The sequence below is a fragment of the Centroberyx affinis genome, unplaced genomic scaffold, assembly GCF_046629955.1.
Source record: "Centroberyx affinis isolate AG114_WGS23_722 - 3 ecotype Tasmania unplaced genomic scaffold, CSIRO-AGI_Caff_v1 ptg002370l_1, whole genome shotgun sequence".
In the NCBI taxonomy this organism is placed as follows: Eukaryota; Metazoa; Chordata; class Actinopteri; order Beryciformes; family Berycidae; genus Centroberyx; species Centroberyx affinis.
This window is the reverse complement of record NW_027280628.1, coordinates 294,132-321,748: the sequence shown is the minus strand read 5'-3', so window position 1 is coordinate 321,748 and position 27,617 is coordinate 294,132. Positions and strand designations below refer to the sequence as shown.

Genomic DNA, 27,617 nt, shown 5'->3' with positions numbered 1-27,617 from the left:
TTGTATGACAGGTTGGTACAGGACCTACATACAAGTCTGCAGTAAAAGACAGAGACAAGGAATCACTTAAGGTTAAAGTTTTTAAAACTTTTAATATTTTTTTTAATGATGTTGACAAAAAATAACAGGAAAGTACTTGGTGATGTTGTGCAAAGTATTCATAAAATCAAGGTGAATCCAGCAAATGAAAAGATTACAGTCATATGTACTATTTTTGTTGTATCATGTCTTGTCTTGCGCAATGATTTGTCTCGAGCTGTTTGTTTTATATTGTATGCGTTTTTCCAACATAATATGTTTTATAATTTATAACAAAGGTACATGTACTAATAAGGTTTTAATAATCTACATGATAAGCCCCCAAAGATCATCAATAACTCATTAAAATAATCCCTATTATATAATATTAGATAATATACTTGGGGGGTTCTTATTATTCTTCATAGAGGCCTTAATATAATCTATTTAAAAGTTTCATTATGATTCATATAATTAATTTTTACTTTACATAATAAAATACTGTATACACAAGGCAAAGTTTTTCACAGCAGTTCACATTGGTTGTTAAACCCATGTCTCTTATGTATGGCTTTGAAATCAATAATCAGGACAAGGGAGCAATAGTTTATTTGTTGAGCAGTGTTTTCAGTGAGTGAGTTAGTGTGTTTATAATAGCAGACATGGTGGTAGAGTGATGTGTCAATGCATTCACACTTTGGTCACTGGAGGAGCTTCCCGATGCCACCTCAGCAGCTTTTAGCAGACACACATAGTTCATGACGACCTCATCCACCTTGGCGACCACCTCACGACGCTGGCTCTCAATGCTCAGGCCTTCCACTAGTGACATGCAGGCTTGAGTCAGGCAGCAGAGTGTGTGGAAGCTGTGCGTCAGAGTAAGCAGTAACTCCTCAGGACTGCTGTGCTCCAGGGCCATCTGACTGCAGGCTCTGCCCAGTGCTTTGGCCTGCATGGACAGCAGCTGGGAGAACTTCCCCAGGTCAGCCTCACTGACCTCAGGCCTCTCACCCCTGGACAGCTGGCCGACACTGGAGCGCACCAAGCTGATCATCTCTAAGGCGTCCTTCCGTGCATCTGCAAATCCTGTGGGGAGGCTGTAGGTTTTTCCCTTCATTGAGTTCACACGAGCCAGCCTTGCTTTAAGGCTCATGTCATTCATAGCACTGGCCATATTGCACTGTTCCGCTTCATAGTCTCCTTTCAAGACTGTGCTGAGGGTGGGTGTGAGCTGCTGTTGTTTCTGGCCAAGAGAGAACAGACGATGTGAGGGCTTCTCTCTGTCTTCATCATTACCATCAGTGTTCATCTTTCTTCTTAGGAAGCAGTGACTGAACGGCCTATGGCACTTCCAGGCAGCTGTATCCAGCCTTGGCACAGCTGACACTGGCAGCAACATGGAGGCCCCTCTGAAGAGCCTTCTACCATAGGAGTGAGAGGCAACTGAGCCATGGGACCAACTCTTGGGCAAGGTTTTGGCAGAAAATCTCCCCTGTAGTTTTGGGTTATCTTGAGACTGGACATTCTGCACACCACTCTTCCCTGTAAGTGTGGCTTTGGTCTTCTCTAACAGTGCGTCAAAGCTCCTAGAACCTGGTGTTAAGGTACTCCAGCTCCTCCTCAGCATCCGAACCCTGCGTGGCTTCCTGAGGCTGCCTGTTGTAGGGTCACATGAGGGTACGCTAGAGGGGAAAGCCAGGGCATGTGGGTGGGGCTCGGGGCAAGCCTGTGTCTGCCCTCTGGGCTCTGTGCTACTCTTTAAAGATGATGGTGAGGTGGTTGTGGTGGTGGCGTTGGTCTCATTGCAGAGAGCTAAGGATGAGTCTTCTCTCCCAACCTTCTTCAGCTGTGTGCAAGCTACACTAGGGGTAGTAGGAGAACAAAGAGAATTGTTAAGCATCCCTCTGACCATACACTTTGATCTATAATAACATTTCCCTCCATTCATTAATCTCTTAAAACTAGATTATCCATAAATCAAGTGTTAGTATTGTAAGTAGACAAGAATGTGAAAACAGACTTAGTATGCATCCCTTTCTAAAATTGATGCCCTTATTTACCTGTGATGAGTCTGCTACTGCTGACAGCTGCTACTTACATACTGAACACTAAATAATTCAACAAGTGCTTCATTGTGTTCCGCTTCTGTTCATTACATCCACTTAGACAAACATAGATCAAAGAGAGCACCTCCCTGTTTAGTTTTACCTGTGGTTTCTTTTATCTTGGGCATTCTATGGCTGCCATCCCGTGCGGTCCCAAACCCTGGCTCAGCACTAGTAGCTGCGTGGATCCTCCTCAGAAGGGTGGGGTCCATGGGATGACCGGCCTTCCCCTGGCCTGGGGGCCCATAGGCCTTCTCCTCAGCAGCTATATAACTCAGCCCCCTGAGCGAGGAGTCTGACAGTACATGCATATTCTCTGCCGCACAAAGGGGAGAATCCATGGGAGTGACACAGCTGCTGCTGCCTGTGCTGCAGCCGGCGTCTATGGAGGAACACTGTGAGCTCTGGAGGGAGTGGATGCCCTCACTCTGCATTGATGACATGCGCTTGCTCAGGTGGTATTCATATAACCGTGTGACGTCTTGCTCAGTTCCCGGGATCTTGATTTGCTGCTGCTCATTATCCTGTGAATTTGTGTCCTCTGCAGTGTGGGGCCCTTTGCAAGGGGATCGTAGATGAGCATTTAACTGCTGGCTTCTTTCATCGCAGTCCTGTTTCCCTTCCTTTATTGCCAACCTGTCTGCATGGGCAGCCTGTGAGTCATTCACACATTCTGGAGAGAGACTCTCTGCCATTTTGTTTCCAGGCACTCGCTGCCATTTTTGGTGCCTCTCTCTAAAATGAGTTCGCCCCAAATCAAGCTGATTCATGTAATGAGAATCTCTCACAGTGAAAGCATTATACTTCCCCACCAGATGAGGTGGCTCCTCTTTATTTGGCTCTTGAGAATGAATGTAGGCTCTATCAGAAGACTCGCAGGACTCTCCCTGAACTCTACTCTCTGCCTCTCTCTGTTTCCCTGTCTGCCTGGTCATCACTGAGCCCATGTGCATCTTAGTGAAGTATTCAGTCAGTGATTTTGTTTCCATGGTCTCTGGCTCCATCTCACCACCGTCCGAGTGAAGTATTTGGGAGGAGGAAACAGCCGATGATTTTGCCTCCTCCCCATGAGGCTCCTGGGGGTTGTACTGCATGGTTCCCCCTCCACCCTCACTAGGTGTAATGAACTCTGCCTTTTCCTCATTCAGAGTGTGGTATCCTTCTGTCATGGCTACATGCATCCTCAAGTGGTTCTCTGAGTGTCTCTGAGCGGTGGCCAGCTCCGAGCTCTCTGTCATCTCAGAGGAGTTAGTCTCGTTGCCAGAATCTGAGGAGGATTCGGGACTAAATGCTCGTGATATTTCTACACCTGTGTACCACAGAAAGACAAACACCTTATTAACAACTTCATCTGAGGCACACGGAAAATGTCAATGTCAAATGTAAATTAGGGAGTAAGCAAAATATAAAGCTAACAGTATGACTTTGTAATAAAATTGAAATTAATGTAATGACAATGTAAGTTAGTATGTAAGCGTATACTATAGAGTAAATGTTATTACTTATAACACAGACAATATAATGACTAACTACAGTATGTAACAACATTTCAATTTAAATTATGATCTCTATTAAATATCAATCAAATACTTAATGACACTCAAAATGCTTTTATAATGCATGCTAAAGATGTTTCATTGAAATTTACAAATGAGAAAACAAACAAAATGATCCACAAAACAAGAACAAATCCCAACAAAATGAATGATGCAGTAATGAAGACAGTTACATGTATGTTCAAATGAATGAAGAAATACTCACACAAAATGGAAACATAGAACAAAATGGGCTTTATTGAAAAAAAACATCAACAAGAACAAATCAAAAGTGAATGGCTGGAACATTGTGTGGTGTTAATGAATAAACGTTACAATAGTGTAAGAAGAACCTGTGCTACTCTCTGACTGCGCGGGACTCTGCTCCTCAGATGCAGCCAGGGCCTCGAGTGCCTGTAAAGTGGACACCACTGCATCGTCCAGAGGCTCTCCCTGGCCCTCCGCTCCCTGGGTGGGCACTGAATCTATGAGAGACACCGGGATATCGTTGCAGCTCCCCTGGGGCTGCGTGCCGGGCCCCTGCTGCTGCTCCTCCTCATCGGAGCTGTCTCTGAAGCCGGGAGGAGGAGCAGCGATGGCCAGGTTAAGGGAGTGCAGCAGCACGTCATTGTCCTCCTCATCGTTACCCTCCGGTGGTGGCGGGAGGGAGGTCAGGTCAATGATGTCATCGCTGGACCCTGAGAGCGAGAGGAACGTAGGCTTGTCAGTGTCACTCATCACCATGTCCTCTTCACAGCTGATGTCATCCTCATCCTCTGCGTCATCCGTTGTCTCCGCGTAGCAGATGTCCCGCAGCAGAGGCTCCTCGATGCATTCGGTAGGACCAAAGATTTTGGTGGTGTACTGATACCCCTCCCCGTCTTCCATGGCATCCATCATCTTATAGTCCTCCTCGAGACGCCTGTACATGGGGCTGTGATTGTCTATAATCTCTGGGCTCTCGTCCATCAGTCTCTGGTAGCCCAGATTCTGGGGGTTTACACTGTCTAAGGGAGGGTCCCCGAATATGAAGGAGACCTTGGCGCTCCTGGGAGAGTCCTGGGGTTTGGGCCTTGGGACATTGAGGAAGGGTTGGGGGTGAGGGGCTCTGCAGCGCTCTGCTCTTTCTGCCATGTGCATGGAGTGCTGGGGCTGGTGGATCTCAGTGATGTAGACCGGGGGAATTTCACTTTCACATCTCCCGTGGTCGAGGTATTCACACTCCTGGTCAGAAAAATCTCGGTTGCACCTCTGGTTGCTTCTGTCCTCACATCCTTTATAGGGTGTACTGTATGTCCACTCAATGGCCTGATAGTTCTGCTTTGCTCTTGCCTCATGACCTGCAAAGAGGAACCAAAAGTGAATAGGTATATTCGCACACCACATACTATGTTATGAATTAAATGTTAACACTCGATCAGTTCAGACATACTTGTTAACATATTCTCTGTGTTGCTTTTGGCCACATTGAAGATGGAGCGCCGAGAGTCCACCAGTAATCTGTAGTAGCCAGCAGTCAGACAGGCCAGATTCATTGCATCAACAGACTCCATTAAGAGAGTGATGGGCTGTGAAAGAGGGAGATAAGCAGACGACAATGAGCACACAATGAATGGGAGAGCAGGGCTGTAGAATGAGATTATAATGACTGCTGAACAGACTATAGACTTGGAGTTGGTTAGGATAATACTGGAGTATTATTGCAAAAGCAATCAGCAGGAACAGCACAGAGAATATTCATAAGGTTTTATGAATGTTCTCTATGCTACACGTATTTTCATTTGAAAGGTGCTGCACATTTATGTTTACCTTCACGTCCAGAACGTGTAGCTCCACTCTAACCATCTTCTCATCTTCTGTGTACATCTCAATGCGGTTGACATGACTGAAATCAGCCAATAGAGCCACCAGGTTTGTTTTGGTGTTGATCACGTGGCTGATGCCGTATCTGGGCCCCACCAGCAAAGTCACTTCTGTATGCTTCTCGCCTTGCTGTAAACCGGGGGGAGAGAGGCAACCAAAAATTCAGCCTTTCTTTTCTACATACAAATATGTGCAATGTAATTTGGCACCATTGTGTCACGCATCAGCTGAATAAGATAGGAGGTAACAAGATGTATTCACTCACGAGTAGTGTGGATTTAAACACCCGTCCTCCATACAGTCTCAAGTCACTGAGGTACTTCAGATAATGTACCTTTGCCTGTAAGGCAGTCAGCTGGAAGGGGGAATGAACGTAAGATAAGATGAAATTGGTTAAATGAGTTCACAACAAATATGTAATTTTGTAAATGAAGTTTGAAAAAAATATTTGCAGCATTATCTGTTGTAGCAACCACCCAGCAGTATTATTTTAGGCTCTTAGCACTTCCACTAGGTGGCAGTCATGAGTCTATTCAAATGTGTTATGGTGCAAAGAGAAGGGAAATTTTGAAAGGGATGAGAGAGAGAGAGAGAGAGAGAGAGAGAGAGAGAGAGAGAGAGAGAGAGAGAGAGAGAGAGAGAGAGAGAGAGAGAGAGAGAGAGAGAGAGAGAGAGAGAGAGAGAGAGAGAGAGAGAGAGAGAGAGAGAGAGCTGGGTTGGGGTTTTTTGGGGTGACACACTGTACCTTTTTTCCAGGCGGCACCAGGTTTTGGTTGGTTTTGAGGATGTGAGTGAGGGCTTTTTTGATGTTCTTCTCTTTCATGCTAGACAACACTGCAGGAGGCAGGAACAACGCCAGACCCCACTCCTTCCTGCAGAGCCACAATCCATACTGATTAGAGAGGGTCACTCCAGCACTATGCAAACAGTCAAGTCATCATTCTTGACTAGTGATCGATTACTTCACCCAGAGGTGGTGCATTGATTAACTGACACGATACAATCGGAATCATTCAGCAACCAGGAGGGATGTGTAATCTGGCATTGCAGCAGAACAGTACTAGTCAGATCATTATCATGTGATTGTGTAACAGCATTTTGGCCTCACTAGTAGCGGCAGCAGAAACAACAAAAGGGCTCTATAGTTAGGAGACCTGCAGTTGAGTCTTGACCTGCATGGTGCAGTGTGAAACCCAATCCACTTACTCAATATATTTGAGGGAAACTTTCTGGGACTGCTTGGTATTGATGGTGAGAATATACATTTGCAGGGCAGCCAGACGGAGGGCTGTGTCGTATTTCAGCTCTGACCCAAATCTCTCCAACACCACATCATTACAGCTCTGGAGGAGACAGAGGGGGGAGAGGACAGGAGGAGGTTACACTTCAATTACTCTTCTTACTTACCACAAAATGCAAGACAACAAAACCCCTATGGCAACCATATGGTGGCTAAGGCCAACAATATAGACTACAATATGCGCTAGTTCTGGGATATTTTTGATAATTCTATAAGAACATAACACAAAGATAAATTCACCATATATCCACCATAACATAGAAACATCTGCAGGATATCACCTGGCTGTCTTGTATCTGCTGATATTCACCTGAACATAGAGGTACTCAAATGCTACTGCATCTCTCCTGAGCAGGTCCACAGGGTCCTTTGGGACAAAGCTGATGCGAAAAAAGCATTTCATCTTGTGTGACCCTGGCCTCTGTGTCACCTAGAGCACAAGTTAAGGATAAGGAATGTCCAATTAGTCATGACATGTTTGTGTCTGCAGAATACCTAACCACAAGAGCTTACACACTGTTAAAGATTTATTTTTTAACTGAGTGGGCACAGCATACAATTACACTGAGTATATTTACTGTAATATTAACTTTGTCCAGGAGTGATCTACATGTCAAATTACAGGCTGTGTAAGCATTATTACATGGATTAGAAGGTAAAGACACACTAGTGATTAACATTTCATCTGCAGGAGGCAACCTGTCATATATTATATATATTATATATTATATATCTGATCATTTTCTGACTCAATTTCTTTCCCTTGTCGTACTATGAACACATGGTAAGAGTATTTTACTGTACAGTGAAGAGAAGGGTAATATCCTCCTTCTGTTTTGCCATTGAGTGTATGAGTCAACTCGATTTAGCAGCGGCAAGTGAAGTGTCTCACCTGAGTTAGCATCTCCTGCTCATGCAGGAGCATGAGTTTGCTGGCAGATCCCTCAGCTCTGTGCTCCAGCATGAGAGAGAAGTGCTCGATGCTCTTAATGGATAGCTTTTCTTGCAGGGTCAAGATGACGTCCTGTCACATAGACAGATTCATAATTAATACAACATGTGCACCATGCACACACTGCAGCTTCCATGTGCTCAGTACTCTACCAAGTGAATGCAAAATGTAGTGCTATGCCATATGTCATACCCATACATAATTTTCATGGATGAGCATGCACAAAAATATGACAAATATAAACACTCTGAATTTCAACCGCAACTGTATAAAATGGTATAAAAATACTTTTCTGAACATTGAATCTCTTGCCAACTTCTCCCTGCACCACAGTTAATTAAGTTCAAACTGCTTTTTGAGTTTTTGATCTGAATCATAATTAAAGTACAGATAAGCTTCTGTAGGCCACAATGCAGAAAGGAACTTGTACTTCAGAATCTACAGTACAACTATGAATAATTTAATAGTTAAACTGAACATCACTTTAGATTATGCAATACCCTTTGGAACGTCTCACAGCGAACCATGGAACTTCCAGCACCTACTTTAATGGATGTGTTGCTGTCAAATTTAAACGATTTGGTCTGCCCATTCTCCAGGTACACCTTCAGAACATTTGGCATGAAGAGAAGGGAGTTGTCCTTCACTGTTTCCTGGGGATGGAATGAGAATAAGACATAAATCACAATTATTCACATTGATTGGTTGATTATACTGTTCAAATGTGTCAGTGGGAGTTGGGGTGGGAAATTCTGTAAATTAAATTATCCCTGAGAGAAAATTACTGAACATTCAGGGGCTTGCTGTGAAAGTGACTGTGAAGAATGAAGCATAATTAAACATGTGTATGACATATTTTGATTTTTCAAATTTCATTTAATTTCCATTCCGATGACATATTTGTTCAAAATGTGCCATGAAAAGATTAAAAAGTGATAAAAAACTAACATATTGATACATTGTCCTCACAAGTCACTTGCTATTAGGGTGTAAGATACTGTCTGTAATAGTATTCTCAGAGGATATGACTATCTGACAGCCTCCTTGCTTTGTAGTTTCTCTCTCAAAAACCTCTGCTCTATGTGAATCATCTGACAAATCACGGAAGCTCTCTGCAAGAAAGTGTCCCTCTTTTTCTGTCAATCAAGCCTGCATGCACTACATTTCATGTCAGTACGGCTGAAAGGAGTGATGGGGAGAGAGAGAAGAGGAGAAAAAGAGAGGAAGGAGGTGTACTTTTTACAGTTAGTGATTTCTAACATTTTCATTTGGCATCTTTAAGAGTTCAAGTCAGCAGTAATCATCCCCTATTCACAACCTTGATGTGTACAGAATGAATCAGTGTCCAGTGTGACTTACGGGGACCTGGCCATTGATGATGACCTCTTCAGCAAAGCGGACTTTAACAGGATTAGACTTTAACTTGGCCTTTTTGGCTGCACTGATGAACGCTGATTTGGGTGACTTACAGAGGGGAAAAAAACAACACAGCACAAAAGCACAATTAGTAACAAGTCTGGCTCCTTCAGAGACGCCACAGTCATGTGTGATGAGTCATGCGTTTTTACAGCTTCACAGCATTCAAGGACACGCTGCCTTCTTCTAACATAAGCATTTTCATCAGAACCTCCCATTTCTCCCCTCTGTACTGATGTAATTAAAGTGGTCCTGTGTAAGGGCATGGGAGGAAGGACACCCCCACTGGCGGTGTGTCGCTAAGGCTGCAAAGCAATGTCTGGTAAACGGGAGCAATTACAGGCCGGATTAGAAGAGCTGCTCTTCCCGTTCTTCTGTGTCTTATGGGATCCCGCACTCCCTTTTTTTCTGCAAACCAAAGCCTTTTTCAAGTATAGCCACTTCTTAAGTGGAAGCCATTTTCCGAGAATAACACTTATTATGCTATTTCCCCTGAAACACTCCTGATACTGAGAAACATTATTAATTGAAATGAACTGTGTAAGGATGTAATTTCAAAACAATCAGTTCAAAAGGTTTAGAAAATTGTGCATGGTATAAATAATTGTAATTAATGTCACAGTGTTTGGACTAATATTCATGATGTTTTCTGCAACTCCTAGGAACACAACTTAGACATTATTTTCAGTGAGCAAGCACACTTCTCAATATAAAGTGGAAATTATTTGTTTTATTTTTGGTGGGAATTCATGCAGAATTCCATCTACACTGACTTATTTCATGAACTGTAAACAAGAATATATGCTCTTGGCACTGTATCCATCACCATCTGGTGCACCATGATTCTAGTAATTGTTGACGCAGCAGGTTCATCTGGGGTCTTGCGAGGATCTGACGCTACAACATGAGAAGACTTGGAAAGATTGCAGCATTTGCACTCCCTTTGAGTTAGCCAGGCTATAACACTCCGCTACAGAATTACTGATACAGTGCCAGCACAGACATATGGGCATGATTCATGTCTTGTATTCACAAAGTCAACAAAATAATCAGACACACACACAAACAGCCTATTGGAAAGTATTCCTCTTGGGAATTAATCCTTTGAAGATGGAGAGACTCACTGGGTACGGCTGAACAACTGTCAACACTATGGACTCCTTGCAGCTCCTGCAGAGAACACGCACAAACAAACCCATAATTAAAGATTTAAACTTTGCTCCCCTAAATTCATGGACAAAGTAATGTGATTAATCAATAAGCAGAAGTTTCAGTTGATCAGTGTACACAGGGGAATGATCATTACTGTTGAGATAGACACCATATTGGGCGGCAGCAAAAGGAGCATTGTGTCCCAGAGATGGAGGCCTTGCCTTGCTAAAGCTATAGCGCAGCATTTTACTGCAGAGACAGAGCCCAGTTAAGGCGAAAGGGGCTGTGATGGAGTGGCCTGCACATGGGTATATTTCACTGCACTAATCTACTGTTTACAGACTGCAGCACAGGTCATACGAGGACCCAACACTCACAGCCAGTCACTCAGCTGTGTCAATGACATTAATCTAATGAGACGCATGAAAAAACACCAACACCCGCATCCAGCTGAATCATGGTGAATGGTGCAGGTGGCTGCAATACTGCACTACATTCATCCAATTAATATCTTGGGTTTGTCAGCACTCAAATAATAGATACAGGCATTTAAAGAGTGACAGACTCACTGCAGGGCTGATTTATTCTGGACAAGCAATTGCGTGAATTTATGCAAATCTATGGGCATCTTCAATTTGTCCAACTTTTGAGATGAGTAAATAATTGGGCACTCCCGCTATAGTTTAGATAAGGCATAAACTGGGAGGAAGAATCTAAAACATTACATTTCACAAGGTAAACAAGACAGACAGAATACGTATAATTATCTACAACAGGTCTAACAGGAGGCAAATGGCATCTCATCTTAGCGTGATGTCGCACCTGACAAGGTCAATAACCCTCTCCCTGGGTGCTGAACTGACTGGCTCATCATTAATCATGATGATCTCGTCTCCTGGGATCAGCTTGCTCTCCGAGGGACCCCCTGCCAACACACACCAAACAAGAGTTAAGTGGTACAAATTGCAGAAGGTCAAACCATTCTTCTTTATTTTCTTGGTTTCCTGCATTCGGGGCCCAAGGCTCTAATGGATGCTTACTCATTGAGTGCTGTTAAAATCAATGATTCATCACTGTAGCACAACTTGAGTGGGTTTTTCCTTCTCCCCTTTCTAGTTACATTTTAGGATTCCTTCTCCATTGGAGGATCTGTTGATAATGGCCTCAGGTGGAATGACTCACTGGTGTATTAAAATCCACCATACGGCTGGGCCACTTTACCTGGTGTGACTGAGCGGACCACCACAGGTTTCTCACTGCCTGCCACAAAGCCAAATCCAAGGACTGGGTCTCGTCTCATCTCCACCTTCCGGGGGGCTGGAGGCACAAACTTGTCCCCGTCCAGACGAACCTCCTCCAGGGAGCTGCTCTGAGAGACGTGGCTGTGGGACAGAGGGGACAAGCATGACCATCTCTAGAGTGGTAGTTAAGGTGGGTGGGCAGGAAACAAATATACTGTGTATGTTGAACCTATATCCTATATATTGTTAATGTAGTTATAAATCAAACATCTATGCAATTCAGCAAATTATGAGTTTGAATGTCAGTGACAAAGAAACTGTTCTAGGCCATTTTATATGGCTGTATATAGAGCGACTGGATTTGAATATGTATTTTGACAAAAGCATTCATGACCCAGAATATGCATGCTGAACCAATAGAATCTAGCAGAACGACTAAGAAGCAACAATTGTGACTCAGAGGCTGTTAAATATTGTGAATAAAGGGGACAGCAGTAAATTTCATGTTTTTAAATATGCAGAAACTGGATGTTTTCCTGACGATTAATTCCGCAAAATGTTAAGAGCTAGAAAGCAACATATTCTTTGAAATAAGAAACTAGTGCGATGCCTCAAAAATAGAATATGTGGGCGATGCAATCAAGCTCCAACAATTGTATTTTCCTGTTGCAGATACCCACTGTGTGACTTGCAAAGAAAACGGCAGCGATTGCACACACTGTTCTCCTCAGCACTTTGTCAGGCTGTTATGACTGAATGTTACCAAGCAGGATTTTGCCTTCGTAAGGTGTTGCACTCTGATAAAGATACAGGACAGGTATGTTTTGGAGTGCCGGCATGCTGTGACAATCTCCTGACTGCCTCAGTGTGACCCTTGCTAACTTTACAACTTTAGAAATCCAGCTGGCTGCAAACCAGGGATCTCTGCAGTTTGAGCCTTCTTTCACCTGGTACTATTGAGTTAATTACCCAAATTTTGCTCCAATTTCATCTACCTCCTCCTGAGAACAAGAAAATGTGAAATTTATAGCTTTTACATGCTCTGTAATCTGTATGTTTTTACAGTGTTTGTCCCCACTCTGGCAGCAAAAGCAGCAGCAGCAGCAGCAGCTCTCCATGGTGCCAGCAGTGTTGGTTAATTAATGCTGTGGGCAGACAAGGCAGTGTGTAATTCACAGTTATTCTTGACACATGTACCATTCACCACTAAATACCAACAATTAATCTTTCAAGGCACAAGGAGAGAGAGATCTGTATGTTTGATAAAACTCAGTACCAACACAAACATACTGAGTTTGCCACTTTTAAAAAGGCAAAAACAAGATGTTTAAAGCTGGGTGAATTTCTAGTGATATTTCAGAGAAAGACTCTTCTTAATTCAGCAATTAAAAGCTCTAAAATATACAGTAGCTACAGTAGGCACCAGACCATGCTGAGCTTTAAAAGTAATCAGTAAAATCTTAAAATGTATTCTACAACTCACTGGCAACCTGTATAAAGGTGGTAGAAATGAAGTGATATGGTCTCCTTGTTTAGCACCAATCAAATTCCTAGCCACTACTTTCTGTACAATCTGAAGACAAGAGGTTGACTTGTGACCAAGGCAGGTGTACAGGGAGTTACAATGGTCTAAATGAGATTAAATAACATCATGACTGCCCTTCTCCAATCAGCTGAGGACGAAAACATTTTGATTGTTGATGCTTTCCTCAGTTTTAAGAAACAGCACTATACTGCCTTCTTAAATGAGCTACGAGTAGCATTTCTACCGTTTCTCAAAATTAAGACCACATTTCCCATAAACCATGTTGCGTCTTGTTGCAAAGAGAATGTTGCTACTTATCCCTCCTTCCTCTCCCTTGCGATACAATTCTTGTTTCAATGTGTTTCAATGTGCAAGATAGGATAACAGCTGATAACAGCCGTTGATAACAACAAATATGCATTCAAACATGAAGTGCAGAATAATGGAACTGCATTTAGAATAATGGAACTGGAATAAAGTTGTGTATTTGGCCTACTTGCAAAGTAAAAACTGTTCTTGTTTTGTGCTGTAAAGAAATCTCCCTTTGTGCCATAATGCAATATGGCACACAATATAAAACACCATAGAGGCTGGCAATCTTCTTGTTGATGGTCTAATTTGTTTGCGGTAATTATAATAATGTCTGAAAATGAATGTGGTGATGATATTAAAATGCTACATGCTAATACATCCTAATTTCATACTGTATTACTGTAATACTGTAGATTTTGCAAACAGCTCTCACTGATGGCCTACATTGTTTCATTGTTGGAAGACATTTCGCTCTTTGTTTCTGTTGAAAATCACACTAGCCACATAGCCCCTAGTCAGCCAGTGGGTGGGCTTGGTTACACTTCTGCAACAAGTTGTAATCCAGAGATACTTTGTTAAAATCAGCCGGTTCTCTATTTTAGCATTCACACTGTGTACACATACATACTGCAGGACACTGTGAATGGCAGACAACAGAGTGTATCACTGTAGCTTTTGGACCAAACTATCAGATAAAATATCCACTTTAAACCTACAATTCCATATATCATTTAAAAAATATCCTCACCTGATGCACTTAGGCAACCCAGGTTCTTAATTTGCACTGGGCTGACTGCACCAATATACAGTATTGTCCATTTCTGTCCCTATGACAGGAAAGTGGCTGCCAGGAAGCTACAGGCAAAATGCATTGGACCTATAGCTAAAAATGTCCTTAAGATGTATGGAGAATTTGGTTTTCTTCAAAAAGTGTACAATTCCCCCAAAATAGGGCCCTTAGTCACAATAACCTACCATCACAGCAACAACCAACGCAAAACGCTCACTCACAAACACACCAACGCACACATACACACTGACAGACACATACACAGTGTGTATGTGAGTGTGCTGTGCACCCAAACAGAGCCAAAGGGAGAGCGCTTACCTGTTGTTTGTCCTCTGTTTCTCTGCTACTCTATCATTTTGCATTAAATAGTTTATTGCATTAAATAGTTTATTGACTGTGTATTTCCTCACTTTTATCAGCCTAGCATAAAAACACGGCTCAAATCACATTTCATATTGATTAAATACTGTACAAAAACATTTTTCTGAACATTATGAGATGATTCTGTATTATACAGTACATGGTGGGTGGCAACCTTGACACATACGCTGCCCAACAACACATAGTAACCGTATCACAAGCCGTTACAAAAGCACTGAGTAATGAAAAGCATCACCTTGAATTTCACAAGGTGTTGCTGAGGCGCATTCAGTTTGGATTTGTGTGTCAGTTTTACCTCTGTGACAAACTCAACAGATTGTGCGCAAACAAAACCATATGGACCTGTGCATTCAGGAAGTGTACTGTCTCCGCCCCAACCATGGCCACCTGCTAAAGATGGCTGGCCTCCCAACGTGCTGACAGCCTTGCGTCTAATGGTCCCTAATCATCCCCATTAGCTGCTAATGTAGCTTCACAATACTCTATACAGCACTCAAGAACCACACAGTGGGCTACACAGTCACCACAAAGATGAACAAGAATGATGTCAAGTGACTATAAGCCACAGCAACAAATGCTGGGCTTACTGTCACTGTACAAGGAGCCATTTTCACTCTCGTTTTCCTAAGGTACATTTTGGTAAATTTGGTGAAAGCTCATTACCAAAAGCAATATCTTATTACACTTGTTCTGAGTGGTTGCTTTGACATAGCTGCCAAATTGTTAGTGCTGTTGGTGATGAAGAGGTTATATTTGTCGAGTGGAACACAACCTTTTTAAATTGAGCAATCACAACTAATGCTTATTGATGTATTTTGGCTGTGTCGCTCCTCCTTGTGAGCGGACTGGTCATCAGCTGCTACTGCCTGACAGATCAAATGCCTCTTTGTTAGAACGGCCTTCAATCGAGGCCTAGCTTGCTAAGCTAATAAATGTTGTAAATGCTTTGATGAAGCCATTGTGAAGACGGATGCAACCACCTTTTCAGTTTTTTTTTTTAAGATTTATTTTTGGCATTTTTATGCTTTATTTGACAGAGTTAGTGAGAGAGAGAGACAGGAAGGCATGGGAGAGAGACAGGGGAGGACATGCAACAAATGACTGCAGGCCAGATTTGAACCCAGGTGGCTGCGGGAAGGACTGAGCCTTATGGTACGTGCTCTACTCAGTGAGCCAATGGGGCGCCCCCTTTTCACTTATTTAACGTTGACATCTTAGCTTTCTGCAGACATTGTCATCTGTCTATGCTCATGCTCAATACCAAGAATTTGTTAATCAGACCCATTAAACGAGAAGACTGTTAAATGTGTTGCTTTCCAACCGTCTTTTCTGATATTGATCTATTCCACTGAACACTGTTGCAGCAGTCCCTGCACTACATTGCTGCATCTGTTAAATGCTGTGTGTCACATTGTACATATTAAATGGAAGCTGTTGCTTTATTCATGTCTCCCTGTCACGCAGACGTGTGTTTTATTAAGAAATACAACAATTTAGTATCAGAACACTGGAGCCTTGACAAACTCAGATGGCTACTGACAGTCACAGACACATGCACTAGATTATTTATGAGTCCTCTGCAAATTTAGCAAGCTAAGGTTGGAGCCAAAAGAGCCTCTATGATATGCCTCATCCAGACACATTCTGCATCCAGCACTTCCACTGCTCCTTAGTTCTTATGTAACTCTTCTGACATCACGCTTCTTGTGCTATAACCCATGTGTGATAAGTTCTCTGCCTCCTATTGGGCATAGCACTCAAATAAACATAGTTTCCCCATTAGAGAGAAACATATACAATGTATTCCAGTAAAACAACATGGCAAATCACTGTACACAGCTACATGTTCCATTCCACTATGATAAATATCCAATGAGAAAGAAAACAGACAACATTATCTAAATAAGACCGTAGTGTTTCTTCTCATCTGCACAAGAAGACATATAAAAAGGGGAAAAAAAGACAGGGAAGCAGAAAGTCAAAATCCAGTATGTGTAGAAGAATGTGGTGTATGAAGGCTGTAATATTTTCCCGTTTGAATGCACACTTGCACATCGGTAGTGAGAGAGGAGAGCAGAGGAAAAACAGAGAAGCTCAGCCGTATCCCCATACAGCAACGGAATAACAGATGAAGCAACCAAACACTCACTTGTTACACTGGAATGTCCTGCTCACACACACACACACACACACACACAGACCGACATACTGTGCCACTGCAGAGAGAGTTTCTCTTTACCTGCTGTACAGATATCCAGAAGTGCCTAAGGATCGATTATGCTGATAACACTGCAACCCGGCATCTTTGCAGATACATGCAGACTCTCAGATCAAAACAAGTCCCTGTGCAGGTCTTCATCAGTAGCAGCACACACGCACACACACACACACAAGCTCTTCTCTGCTTGGTCGAGATCAGGATGGTTTTCGTACCATGAGTGAGTGTGTGTGAGAGAGAGAGAGAGTGAGCGCAGGCAGGGGCAGTATGTGCGCAGCAGTGGAAGGAACAGGGAATCAGTATTCTGAATGCACAGATGGAGACAGTGTGGAGGCAGTGACGTGGCTAGAATAATCACAGGGTGGCAAAGCCTCTGAAACATCTGGGAGAGAGAGCGCTCCCCCTCGGTTTCTTTAAACACTGGTCACTTACTTGATGTAGCAGTCACGCCCCTCTCTATTGGAGCCCATGTCCCATCCATTGGGAGGTCCCTGTGAAGCGCTCCAGGTCCCTGAAGGGGGCGGCCAGCCCGAGGATTTGGTCCTGTGGCTGGAGAGGCACACAGGGTGAAAGAAATCACGCATAGCAGAGATGGGACAATATATCGAAATTCAATATATCGCAATACAAAAATGTGACAATACGTATCGTGAGGCAGAAAAAGGAATCACGATATTAGCACCATTTTATTCTGCTGTAGTAATCACAAATGAGACGGCTTGCCCATCACAATTTCACAAGCTCTACATCAAAATTGTATTATCTGCACTTTGTAATGACATTTTTCAATTGTTGTTTACATTCTATCATTCATTAATTTCATTTGATTTCATTTAATAGTTTATTTGACAGGGACAGTGCACATTAAAAAAATATGCCAGAATTAGCCAAGAAGGCTAGTTTTCATCCGTAGTCCCTGGGCAGGTAGTATAAAGAACAGGCATTGGACATTATACATTAGATTGACATACATTAGTTAATAGAAGGAGGGAGTTACATAAACTGTATAACAGTAGACAAGCAATAGATAAAATAAGGTCAGTTCAACTAAAATAGTTAGTGTAAATACATCAACAATCAAGCCAATGCCATCGCTAGAAAGATGTGTCTCAGAAATAAATGTAATTCTGCCCAGTCATACTTTGTTGACTGTGCAACTTGTATTTATTACCTAATACCGTGGTTGTATTGAATAGTGAAGCCCATATCGCGTATTGAATCGTATTGTGAGATAAGCATATCATCCCATCCCTAATGCATTGGTCCACAGCATATCATAATGTTCGGTGCCATTTAGCTCATTAAACTCTACTTGCGTAACCACACCAGCAGTATCCTATAAAAAACAGCTCATACTTGATATGGACTAGTGTTACCAATGACTTCCACACATCTGTCTCTAACTTAGAAAAGCAAAACCAGCTTCAAAATAATATTCATTAGAGTAATGCGATGCTCTGTGCGAATCGTAATAGGAATAAATGAGTCACAGCGTAATCTGAGGCCATTCAAAACTAATGACAAGTGAATGTCTAATTTCAATGTGATAAACAGTGTTCTCTAACCAGGGCTCAGTCAATGAATGCAAATCAAATTAATTATGTAACCTAGACACACAGGCGGAGTTGTCATGCCTCACTCTTGTGCTTTGAGAGGCATGAAATTGGTTTTATTTCTAGATGTCAGCAGATTCTTCATAAAGCTCGAAGCCCAGAGGAATTCTCATATAAGGTAGTTATTTGATACGCTCGATTCCAAGAAGAGTTTACAGAGTTTATCAGGGAGAATAGAATGAGTTATCCCACTGTTCAGGAAACAATTAATAAAAGCCTCGAGTATGAGTAAGATAGCCTGTCGAAATCTTGATTACAGTGCTGAAAATACGCATTTGTCTAACAAAATGCAAATTCACAGTCATAGCCTTTTTCAAAAAACGTGATGCTACAAGTTGGCACAGTGCAGGTTTTCAGAAGGACTAACTGGTTAAAAAGACAAAAATCTCTCTCTCTCTTTCGATTCCTTTGTCTGTCCTTCTGTCTGTCTGTCTCTCCCTCCCTCTCCTCCCTTTATCTCTGTCTTTGTGTCTGCAGAGTGGTGATGCTATGAAAGCAGTGGCAGTAAGTTATGTCACTTCAAAGGCTTGTCTGTCGTGTTACAGGGCTCTTCGCATTCATTATTCAAAGCCCCTCTTTCTTTCCCTCTTAATGTTTCCCCAGTTACTGTACCGATGAGAATAATTTGTGTGCAAAGCGTGTGTGTTTCTGTATATATGTATGTGTGTGTGTGCCCATGTGCATGCTTCCCTGTGTGTGTGCACGTGTCCGTTTCATAAGATATGTATGAATAACAGCCTTTATATTGCCAATTCATCAGCGCAATGCATAGGCTGAGAGAAGACATGATGAAACATTGTAAAGGCTACACTTCAATCTAGTATAACCTCTATAAAATAATGCAACCAAAGCTTAAAAACAGTTCTGAGGTACTTTACCTCATCAGAAATGCACTTAAAGTGCTACTGGATGCATTAAATCATAATTAATTCATAATACAATCACACAGAAAAGGCAGCTGGAAATAGTGTTGATGTTACCTACTGCACAGCAGTGCAGTTTATTTGAGGCTAGGCTCAAACACAGGATGCAATCTGATTTCTGTCCCAACACAGTGGTGTGTTTGGGGGGTATTAGTGTTTCCACATGGATATGGATTTATCTGACCTACAGTACATTAGCTGGGAGCGGGCCTCTGTGGTGTATATTTAGAACATATTTCCTCCAGCTCAAATGATGTGTGGACACAACTGGATATTGTCTGACACTGTTGGGGCCATGTTCATCTCATTGACGAGTCCCACTTCTACCCTGCATTAACAGCCATGTTAACACAGGCAGTGTGTGATGTAACAGATTCACACATTTTAGTCTTTAACACAATGCTGCTGAAAATAAATCAAATGGATTCAGATGTAATGTACAGAACGACAGGGAAATGTCCTGAAGTTCGAAGAATCCTTGAATATCAATTATACTTGTTCTATTTTTTCCAGGATTCCACCTTTAAAAAAGTGACCACAGACAAGTTGGACAGTTCTGTAAAAGTCTAAAAGATAATGGAGCGTTCTACTCACAGATTCAGATGATGTGCCTTCAAAATACCATTCTGAATTGACAAAGAGTACCACAAAATCCATTTCTCTTCCTCTCAGCCACAATTTCTCTTTTAATGGTCATAGATATTGTGATCTTTGATTTCTTTTGTCTGCAGACGGGAAATGCATTACGCTATTGAGCCAAAGTGCCGCAGCAGAATAATATCTTACAGAGAAGTTGAAAAGGTTCACCCACTGGTGGACAGTGAAACCGATCTTCCCCAGCAAACATTAATAAATAATGTCTGCACTGTCACGTAGGACTGAGTAATCAAGCGCCAAGTGGGTAAGCCATGCTACACAATTCATGAACAGGTTGCCCAAGAGTCACAGGGAGGAGAATTAGAAGAAGAAGAAGTAGTATTTTTTTATGGCCCAACCAAATGTAGGCTCCCCATGGATTTCTCTTGGGACAAAGTGTCTTAAAAATGCAAAAGGCGTAATGACTGTATTTTTTATTTTGCTTATTTCTTTGAATTTGTACAATCAAAAAAATCCCTATTAAATATTAGATCTGAGACAAGGTTTTTATTCAGTAGCAACCAAATAAGCGATCCTTAGCAGACACTGAGAGCAACTTTAAATAAGAAACACAATGATTTATAGTATATTAGTAATTCCTCAGTATATAGTAATTCCTCAGCAAAGAAAAAGAAAACTGTTAAAAGCACATAATAAAAACATAATAAATCAGAAAATAATAAGTAAGAGTGCAAATTTCTGTTGCCATGGCAATTAAAGTCAGTTTATAATCTAAATTGGGAGATTACAACACAATTTCATTTATAGGCTTAATTTCATACATCTATCCTAATATCTTTGTAAGAGGATGAACAGCGTCTTTGTCCATAATCTCAATTTATCTAAATTTATAATTTTGAATACATTAGTTTTATATTGCTGTCAGTGAAGACTGAGAAAAGATCACTTTTCAGTCCTTCATAAAAATTGCATGAACAATGTGATCCTTGCTTTATCACAGTAGTTCACTTTCACTTTCCTCTCTCTCTCTTTTACAAGCCAGTTGTAAGAAGGCATTTTAGTGTGTTATGACGGCTGAATTCCTGTTAATGGGGGATGTAACTAACAAGAGGATTCTAACACTGAGACACTCAACTGTGTTTGAATAATTTACATAGACAATCTCCATGAGTGTTGGCTATATGAAACCACGCTCTGGTACCGCATGCCCGCCATTACCATGTACTGAGGATTAAAGGATAATTCCTAATATCTTTTTTTCATGGGCGATTCAGAGCGTTCTTTCCCCTGAGAGCCAGGTGAAACGTTTAGTGAAAAATTAATCATTCTTTGACTTCTGTCAGGCCAAAGAGCCATATGAATACCAATTGTCCTTTACTGTAAGTGCCTATCTGCCATCATGGATCTAACAACACATCCTTTTATACCAAAGTGGTCAATATAGAGAAGACTATGGCATAATGTGTACAGTAATGTACACATGGATGGATGGATACAGTCTCACAGGCCATCCTGCATCAACAAGCCCTTCCCTCATGTCTCATGCCATTGGCGACATTCCAGAAAGTTTCTACTTCATATAATGTAAATCCTCCCACCCCCATCCCCCTCCCACCGCCCCTCAAAAAAACTAAATAAATACAAATGGCTAAGTGTGTTTTCAGCTGTGCAGTGAAAAGAGCTGCTCTATGACATTCTCTGGTTGCCACTAAATTACTATTTATAGTGAACTTGATGCACCCTTCCTCCAACTGTCTTTCTTACATGTTTACACACACACACACACACACACACACACACACATACGCACAACTAATACAATCTCACAATTACAATCACAAATAGATTTCTTAAATGCGCAGCATGCAAGGAAATCTCAACTAAAATCAATGAATAATCCAAATGCTGATCTGTGGCAGCTGAGGAGCGAGTGACAGTAAACTCCGCTGTCTACTTTATCACCAAACACTGAACATTTACTCACTTCATCCCTAAGTCAAACAACATGAAAAAGGTGTATTTTCCAATTCCCCTGTGACAGCGAGTGCAAGGCTACATGAGTGACGCGAGCGGCATGGTGAGCAGTCCATGACACTGCTTTCCCAGTGCTCTTGAATTAAACCGAGATATTTATGCAGGGAGAGACTGCTAATGTAATTCTGTTTGGATATGTAATCTGTGGAGAGACAGCAGATGAGATGGCCATCCCCTGGGAGGAGGCTGGGGAGTGGAGCAGAGAAGTGGCTCAGACAGAGAGGAACCACTCTGATTAAGGGCTGTGTTCCTCTGCTCCTCTCAGACTGCCTGCATCCTGTTGGGGGCAGAGATGTGCTGCCTTTTGTCTCGGAAAACATCTGCCCTCCGTTTGACTTGCCCAAGCGCTGCCATGGCTCCACTTAAACCCTTTGCTCAATATGAAAGCACGATATACACTGGTCCAATCCACTTTATTGCTATTTATACTTCATTGCTAAAGTATCACCACCAAAGAGAAAAAGCACAACTTTTAGTGATTTCAAAGATATTGTAGACCAAACAGTTACACATAATTACTCAATTTCATGCTCATATTAAAGTTTGACCCATAATGTTACATATTTTTATACATATATTTTTGTGCCAAGACAATTTCACAGTTAATTTGACAATGGAGAAGACAAAATCTGGTGTCAAGCAAATGATCAAGAATTGATAGTCACATAATAATTCATAATTATCACACCAACACAGTAAAACTGAGAACTTCGTTTCCAGTTTGCCCCATATAGTATTGATAGTACTAGCATTATACAGCGATTTTGAAATCCATTACACAATGAAAATTGCTTCTGGACAAGACTGTCTATGTATTTTTTACCATCATTCCAAAACAGCTGAATATTGCATTTCTGTATTTGTCTTTGGAAGAGCTGATATTGTTGCCATGGGCAACAGCACTATCCTGAGCAGCTCTCTGGTGTCTCTATATAGAATGGTTTTGTGGTTAGCTAATCTCCTCTAGGTGGGAATAAAACAGCATTCGGGAACCAACCCACCCACTAAGATCCTCCTAATATTTTATGGTGAGTAAGTGAGTGAGTCCCGCTGTCTCCAAGCATACCTGTTAAATAGCAAATGGCACAGTATTAACAAACAGCAATCTTCCCTGTGGAACCTGGAGCTGGATTCTGCTGCACCACTTTCTGTCCAGGAACCAGCCTGGCGCTACACCAGTTACAATGTTAGATCATTACCTCAAACAAACAAATCAATGTTTTTCATTACATCCATCCTCATTCTATAATAATATAATAATATAGTAATAAAATACACCATACCATTGCAGTTGGCATAGTTTATTGATCATAATGGTTTGGAAAGCGGATTGCAAATGTCTAGGAAAATGCATGTGAATGCTTGTACATACACACGCGTGCGTGTGTGCATGCACACACACATACACACACCCACACACACACACACAAATGTCTGTCTAGGGACAGACATTTTTTATGCTGAACGTAATACACTCTCACAGCTCTCACACCTCAGATACAAGATGCAGTTGGCCTCAGTGTTCACTTGCCTCTCAAGGCACCCATGAGATTTCCCATATGAACCTATACTCTAAACGAGTTCAATCAAAATTGTGACTAGGTAGATCCTTTCCGCCATTCTATTAATATCAAGCTTAAAAATATATAGCCGGCTGTAACAAAGAGACATACACAATAGTAAAGGAGGACATCTGTGTCTTTTCATAAATCATATCACTCTTTATTCCACTGTAATCTCCCCAGGCCCCCTTTGCTCCACAGTACTCTATGTAAAGTATTAACTGAATATAGTGATGAACTTAGCCTGCGGGCACTGAGCTAGCTCTGGATTCTCCTGCACCTCATTGTGCTATTCACTGCTTTTATGCTAAAAGCTCTAAAGGACAGAGCAAAATAGATGGTTGCCTGAGACTTCTTTCACCAGCCAGCTGGCTCCCATTGCTAACCCCAAGTCATTTCTGGTCTCCTCGTCCCTGAGAGGTTCTGATTTGAACAGCCAAGTAAGACAAATCTTTTGGTCTTCTTGTACGCTGATGAACATTTAGGCTAATCAAATTCTGTCCAGTCCAGTGACTTCTGTGTGGAAACTTTGCACAGTTAAAATAAACCTAACCATTGCTCACATAATAGATTGACTGAATTATGAATTATTGTCGGAAAAACACACCCAGGAACGAACCAAACAGCAATACACATACAACAGTCCAACTCATTTTGCTCTAACTATTCTTCCATATGCTTCATGTTGAGGACTCGTCACTCGCTCCAACGCTATCCAGAAAATAGTTTATGTTCATATTCACCAGTTTAATGAACATGTCCGTCTTTTCATACATGGCATTTTTACAACTAGTTTTGCACAAACATTATATAGTGCAAACAATTTGGACCTTTTTTTACACACATGCATGCATGCACGCACACATACACCTACACACAGACATTTTTCCAACTTCAGTCAGTTAGTCATTGCATAACAGTTGACACTTTCTCCATACGTAGTTGCTTTGTGTGCATTATTTCCTCAATGGAGTCAGTTATACACCATCTACAACTCCCAGAGGATCTATTGCCACTCAGACTTTCCCCCACAGCTTAACCCGCAGTTCTACACTGCAAGATCAAGACAGCAGTTTAAACAGCGATGGTCAAACATTTCAACCTTTTCTTCAGATGCATGAGGAAGTAGAAGGTGAGTGTTAAGTATGTTTTGAATAAAAAAAAGAACATCAAACTGGTGAAAAACACAGTGAAAAATGCAGAATATCAAAGCAAGAGCATGCTCCTGTTTCTGACAGCAGAGACATCTGGGAGCGTTGTTAGGCAGAAGGTGCAGGCGACGAGGGGAAATATCCCTGTTCTCATGGATGTCTGAAGCACATACTATGGTTCACTGTGTAAAAAGGTCCTCTTAGCCATGGCAAAATAGCACCCTGTCGACTCAAATTCTTGCTAGCAGCAGAGAAAAAAAAAAGCCTGTGTAGCAGCAGTGCTAACCAGTAATCAGGGACAACATTATGTGTGGCATTATTAACAGTGACAGGATGCACTGACGCTGGTGGTCCATTGGGAGCCACATCATAAATGCTGCCATTCAAGGACACTAACTCAAAAGCAACAATCTCATCTGAAAGAACAGCCCTACCTACCAAACCGCCTGTTTTCCTGCACGAATCCTTCAAAACAACAAGCTGTAATTTTCTTCCAACAGAACAGAAACAGAATACTGAGGAGCAGTAATACACAAATTCAGTTGATGACTCATGAGTGAAGGGGAATGCATTGAATGGGCATCCCACAATATGAGATATATATCTGATTAAACATGTCCCATTTATGATCAACTGCTCTCACAACCAATGGCCTGTGGTGTTGCTGCTGGAGCCAAATCCCCTAGGAGGATTACTGTCCACTGTGGCAGATCAACACAATCTAGCAGACCCATGGGTGCATAAGGTGAGCTGTCTGCCTTGGAAATGAATGAATTACTCAGGATCGTTTCATTAACATTAACAACCTTGTTTACCTGCCATCACTTCTTACTAAAGAACCTTGATTCCAATTCTCTGTCACACTGAAATTCACCAAATGAGGCCAAATAAGCTTAAGAGTGTTAACTGTACAATAATGTGGAGCTCGTTCTTAATATAAAAGCAGTGAAGCTGCAATATCAGGTTTTAACTGTTCTTCATCAGCTTGAATTTGTGAGTCCTCATCCCCATATTCTGTTAAAGGCTATGGATATGTGAACTTGGCCACTCATATTAAATGATGGTCCTCTGATGACCTTTGACAGAACACACTTGTTATGAAGACTATGAAGCTGTTATGAAGACAGGTTTATACTATAATTCCCAAATTCTCTTTTGAATAAGTGATCATGTACACTTGTTTATTTACCTATAGGCATTTAATCAAAGCAGTAAAAGTAAAGTAGTTTAAGTATTGTTCACAAAATAAAATCTGAAGCATCTCCAGTTGCTTTTCATAGTGCATCCTTGGTTGGCATGACATCGAAAAACCTTAAAATAACAATAACGAAACGGACATACAAAATAGAGTGCCAAGTTTATACCCATGAAGCACCATCCAGTGGGTGGGTGAGTACACCCACCCTGTTCCCCCACTCCCATCTACCTCACTTGCTCATTCATCCCACATAACACCATACATGACTGCACAAGTTATTCTCATAATCATTCAATGAACTCCGCATTCATCAATTTCTACCTAAATTACGCACCAACCCGTTCTACACGTTTATCTAATTCCTGTCTTACTCTCTAAATGATGCTTCACACAGCACCTATTAAACAAATGCCATGCAGGGGTAGACAGGCACATACACAGCAGCATCCATCGGACTCACCCTGACAGCTTTGGCATCTTCACAAAGCTGAACACATCCATGTGTGCTGCAGACTGCAGTCAGAGCTACAAATCTACCATCTACTTCACTCCGGCTCCATTGTCCCACTGTCTTTAACAGTAGGGAATAAATAATTCAGAAAAAAAGCGGAGCTTCCACAAGTCAGGTGGAGAGATTAGTCCTGTTGTCTGGGCTTCTGCATGGCTGAGTGATTGCTGTGTCCTCGCCTCAGCAGCGCAAATCCACAGCCCATGGAAAAGGATCTGGCAGTGCAGCTTCCCCCGGTTACATCCTTCAAAGCATGCCTCTGTTAGCTGCGTTAAGCCACCTTCATTTAATTTCCATTGCAGTGGAATGATGTGCAGGAGCCGCACAGTAACAACAGCTTTGTAGGGAGCCAGAGAGAGAGAGAGAGAGAGAGAGAGAGAGAGAGAGAGAGAGAGAGAGAGAGAGAGAGAGAGAGAGAGAGAGAGAGGGGCTGAGGGAGGGAGGGAGGGATGAGGGGTGACAGTGGTAAAGAGAGGAAGGAGGAATGCAAGAGGACGTTGGGGGGGGGGGGGGGGGGGGGTATGGAAGCAGGGGTTGTAGAGGCACATGAATTACTGCTGATGGATGCAGCCAGCTCCCTATAGAATCCCCCCTCTCTTTGCGCAAAGGCCAGCCTCATCAATCCCCAACCATCTAGTGTGTTTTCAGAAAGAAAGAAGAGGAAGAAGAGGGTCCACAGGAGCATGGGTACTGAGGTGAGGTGAGGTGTGGCAAAGAGAGAGAGAGAGAGCGAGACAGAGAGACTGACAGGATGATGATGTGCACATGCATATGAGCACCAAGGCCACAGAGGAGCAGGGGGAGCAGCTGGAGAGACAGGAGGAGCCTACAGTATTCTCCTGCCTCGCCAAGGTCTCCGCTGCACAGCTGCACCTTAAGATGCCCATGAATTGAATTTGTTCTGACCTTTCAAACCAGTTTAACTACTAAATGTTAACTCTCAATGGGGCTATTCATAAGAAGAGGCTTCCAAATCCATTTTAGCAACACCCAACACACAGACACACACACACACACACACACACACACACACACTCACACACAGGCACACACACAGTGATACAATGATATCAAGGCACTGTTGCCTTTCCAAAGAACACCAGGATTGTTAGCCGGCCATATGCAGCATGAAATTTCATGAAGGATATTAAGAGCTGAGTATGTGTGATTAATCAATGTCCAGAGGGGAGGAGAGGAGGACTACTGTGATTCATAGCTATTCA

General features: G+C 42.1%; 1 protein-coding gene across 1 annotated transcript; it reads right to left on the bottom strand.

The window, feature by feature from the left end:
* Positions 1 to 625: 625 nt before the first annotated feature.
* Positions 626 to 26,387, bottom strand: frmpd4 (FERM and PDZ domain containing 4). Its single transcript, XM_071533467.1, has 17 exons — positions 26,347 to 26,387; positions 17,241 to 17,357; positions 11,563 to 11,723; positions 11,164 to 11,266; positions 10,314 to 10,359; positions 9,133 to 9,237; positions 8,319 to 8,426; positions 7,714 to 7,845; positions 7,132 to 7,251; positions 6,728 to 6,864; positions 6,267 to 6,393; positions 5,787 to 5,876; positions 5,468 to 5,650; positions 5,091 to 5,226; positions 4,012 to 4,998; positions 2,227 to 3,432; positions 626 to 1,875 (listed from the first exon to the last, which is right to left on the bottom strand). The coding sequence occupies exons 1-17, from the start codon at positions 26,385 to 26,387 to the stop codon at positions 626 to 628; spliced, it is 5,049 nt and encodes a 1,682-aa protein (XP_071389568.1).
* Between the last annotated feature and the right edge of the window lie 1,230 nt (positions 26,388 to 27,617).